General features: G+C 40.0%; 1 protein-coding gene across 1 annotated transcript; it reads left to right on the top strand.

The window, feature by feature from the left end:
• Positions 1-2,471, top strand: rnf7 (ring finger protein 7). Its single transcript, XM_037776458.1, has 3 exons — positions 1-336; positions 443-490; positions 1,992-2,471. The coding sequence occupies exons 1-3, from the start codon at positions 147-149 to the stop codon at positions 2,108-2,110; spliced, it is 357 nt and encodes a 118-aa protein (XP_037632386.1). The 5' UTR covers positions 1-146; the 3' UTR covers positions 2,111-2,471.
• The last annotated feature ends 1,194 nt before the right edge of the window (positions 2,472-3,665 follow it).

The following is a 3,665-nucleotide window of genomic DNA, read 5'->3' as shown; positions in this document are numbered from 1 at the left end:
TAGCATTAGCATTCCTCTCCGTCCATTTTGTTTAGCTTAGCTTAGCTTAGTTTAGCTTAGCTTAGCCTAGCCTAGCCTAGCCTAGCCTGTGCTAACGTTACCGGCTGACTGACTGACGCTGCTGTTACCGAGCAGCAGCAGCAGAGATGGATGACGGTGACGACCCGGGGATCGTCTCTCTCTCTCACATCAACACCACCACCTCTGCTTCTTCTTCTTCTGGCTCTAAGTCCAGCGGGGACAAGATGTTCTCCCTGAAGAAGTGGAACGCGGTGGCGATGTGGAGCTGGGACGTGGAGTGCGATACGTGTGCGATCTGCCGGGTCCAGGTGATGGGTGAGTACCCGGGAGACGAGCACTGATCCCCGGCTTGAGAGCTCAGCTCAGCGCCGGCTAGTGGAGCTAACGAGGCTAACGTTAGCATATCTCTCTTTGTTTACAGACGCGTGTCTCAGATGTCAGGCGGAAAACAAACAGGAGGACTGTGTTGGTAAGACAATTAAACACGTTATAGCATATTTATATATTATATTTATATATATTTAATCACGAAACACACATTTAGCTAGCTAGCATGCTAATCCAACAAGCTAACACTAGCTAGCTGTCAAAACAGACCAAGCCAGTTCATCATATAGATTCAAGATTTAAAACCACATGAGCTGACCAAAGTGCTTTACAGACATAGTGCAGAATAAAAACAGGTCAACAGAGCAGACAACAACAATCTCACACATCCACAGACAGAGACCAAGATACACATCCATGAGTAAAAGACTGTTATAATGAGCATTATATACAATAAAAGGCCAATTAGTCATCACAATTCAAGTACATTCAAACCAAAGAGAAGAGGAGGGTCTTGAGCTGTGCTTTGAAAGACTCTGTAGAGGGAGCAGATATAGGGAGGGTTTCATTCTGCTTGTGTCGTTTCATGCAAAGTCAGATTGATGATATAATGAATTTGCATTAGAGAGAGATAGTGTCATTGTATTGTTTTGGATGAAACACATTATTTAGTTCACATAACGTTAGGCAAATTATCTTCTAACATATATATTTAGGTAGCTATGTTTGATAAGAGTCAACTACAGAACAAAAGCATTTATAACACAGTTAATGCCATAATAACCTCAACCAGTTAACAGGACAACACATCAGTAAGATAAGGTTATTTGTATAACACATTTCAGCAACAGGGCAATTCAAAGTGCTTTACATAAACATTCAAGAACATTGCGACAAAGTGCAAAAGAACATTAAGACATAATTAAAACAGTTATAAAAACATTAAAGATTAGAAAATAAAAACAAGCTAAAAATAAAAGCTAGGATAGAAGCTAAAATAGAATATAACACACAAGTGTAAAAGCTCTAGTGCAGTATAAGATCATTATCTGGTTTAATAAAAGGCAGCAGCAGCAAACAGGAAAGTTTTAAGGTTTGATTTAAAAGCACTCAGAGTTGGAGTTGGTCCTGCAGGTTTCTGGGAGATTTGTTCCAGATATTTGGTGCATAAAAACTGAACGCTGCTTCTGCATGTTTAGTTCTGACTCTGGGGACACAAAGCAGACCTGATCCAGATGAACCTGAGAGGTCTGGATGGTTCATAACATAGCATGTACAGTAACTTACTATATTCAGTGTGACCCTCCATATTGTGACACAGGAAATTTACTGGTTACCTGCATCGTAAATCACTGACTTTCTCCAGATTAATATTTATTTAGTGTATGTGTTTTTTTGCGAAATTATTATAACTGTTTTACCTGATTTCAGATTCACCTTTTATTTTTTACTGAAGCATGAAATAGATGCCAATTGTCATCCTTAGGAAGACGATGAGATAGATCTTAAAACATAAGTAAAAATCACATAAATTATAAACATTATTCACCATTATAATAAATAAGTTTGCACCTTTTATATTCTGTGTAATCTATGCTGTCCCCCCTGTTAATGCTGTCCCTATGTCCTCTATCTTCTTTCAGTTGTATGGGGAGAGTGCAACCACTCCTTCCATAACTGCTGCATGTCCCTTTGGGTGAAGCAAAACAATCGCTGTCCCCTCTGCCAGCAGGACTGGGTGGTTCAGAGAATCGGCAAATAAGCTCCAAGTCCAGGGCGGTCTGATTTTCAGACGACACCTGTGGCTGCACCCAAAGGTGGTGACAGACTTGACAATGATCACTGCAGCGTCCTGTGCAGAGAGCCACTGACACCGACAACTGTCCTCCTACTTATGAATGCATGCTCCAGTGGTCCCTGGTGTCTTAAGGAGGACGATGGACAAAATGAAAGTGGACTTGTTGGGTCACTGATTGGTCGATGTGGCTGGAGGGATCATGAAGAGAAGGATGAACCTCGTTGCAGTGTTGCACTTGTTACGTTATTGTCTCTGTGGTGATGTTCAGCACATCTTGAATATGTGACTGTCTTTATAAAAATAAAGAACTGTGTATAGCTGTAAACATGTTTTTGTTCATCCAGTCATTTCAATAGACATGGTATATAATTCCTATAAACAAGTGAAATTATGGAAATTGGTACTTTATGTAGTTCTACAACAAATGTTTTGTTGATCAGCTGCTTGTGTTTAGAACACATTTATTATTTCAAAAGGTTGGCCTCTTTTGTGCAATGTAAAAAGGGCTATGTGGGGAAAACATTCATATTCTTTAATGCATCAAAAATATCACATTATTATCAGTACCAAAACTCAGGCAGGGCAGAGCTTAGACAGTTTAAGGTGATGCTTATCTACTTTTTAAACCAATGAACATCATCTATGGCGTTCACAATGATTTAGCAAATCACCAAACATGAATGTCCAGTTAAAGGATGTAGTCTAAACTCCTTAAGTCACCTTAATGCCATAAGTACCCTGGCAGTCGAAGTGAACTACCTGGACGGCAGCCATGCTAACCACTACTAGCACTTGTTATACATGTATGGCGAGGTTGGCCTTGTCCCATGTTACACGCTTAATCTATTCAAATCACGAGTGGTGAAATGTACCTAAGAACATTTACTCACGTACTTGTGCTTAGTTAGCTGCTTGGATACCGACGAATCAGGAATACATTTCAATGATAAATAAATAAATAATACTTTGAATTGAGCCATTTTGCACAAGTACTTTTGCTTAAACATGATATAAGTGTTTTGTGGATTTTCTGCAGTCACATTCATGCAGAACATCTCAGTGTTCCCTCTGAAAAAAACCCCGCTGATCACAGTTTCCTTCTCAAGGAATATTGTGGGGATGACTGATCAAGGTAATTCACTTAGACGTGAGGCTAATGACTGGAACCTTCCTTCCTCTGAGTCTGTCAGGAAAATGAATATCTTAGGCTGCTTATACTTAATCAATAAGGGATAATTTAGTGATACATTCACTCTTTCTCCTATAATAAGCAATGAAGTGTGCTTATACTTCACATATTATGCACACAACAAGCTATAACTTCTTAAGGCCAGGATCTGCCACCTCATCGTGACATGCTGCCGGCCCAGTACTGCACACTTTGTATCTCCTAAAAATAGACGGGCCTAAAGCCTCTTAAGTTCAAACCACATAAGTTGCTTTCTCTTAGTGCCGTCGACGAAGAGGCTAACGTCAAATCCTAGAGGACAGTGGTACTTTTAATGGTACAAGAGGCGTG

Source organism: Sebastes umbrosus, chromosome 7 (assembly GCF_015220745.1).
Source record: "Sebastes umbrosus isolate fSebUmb1 chromosome 7, fSebUmb1.pri, whole genome shotgun sequence".
Classification (NCBI taxonomy): domain Eukaryota; kingdom Metazoa; phylum Chordata; class Actinopteri; order Perciformes; family Sebastidae; genus Sebastes; species Sebastes umbrosus.
The sequence above is the reverse complement of the archived record's forward strand: the minus strand, read 5'-3'. Positions and strand labels throughout refer to the sequence as shown.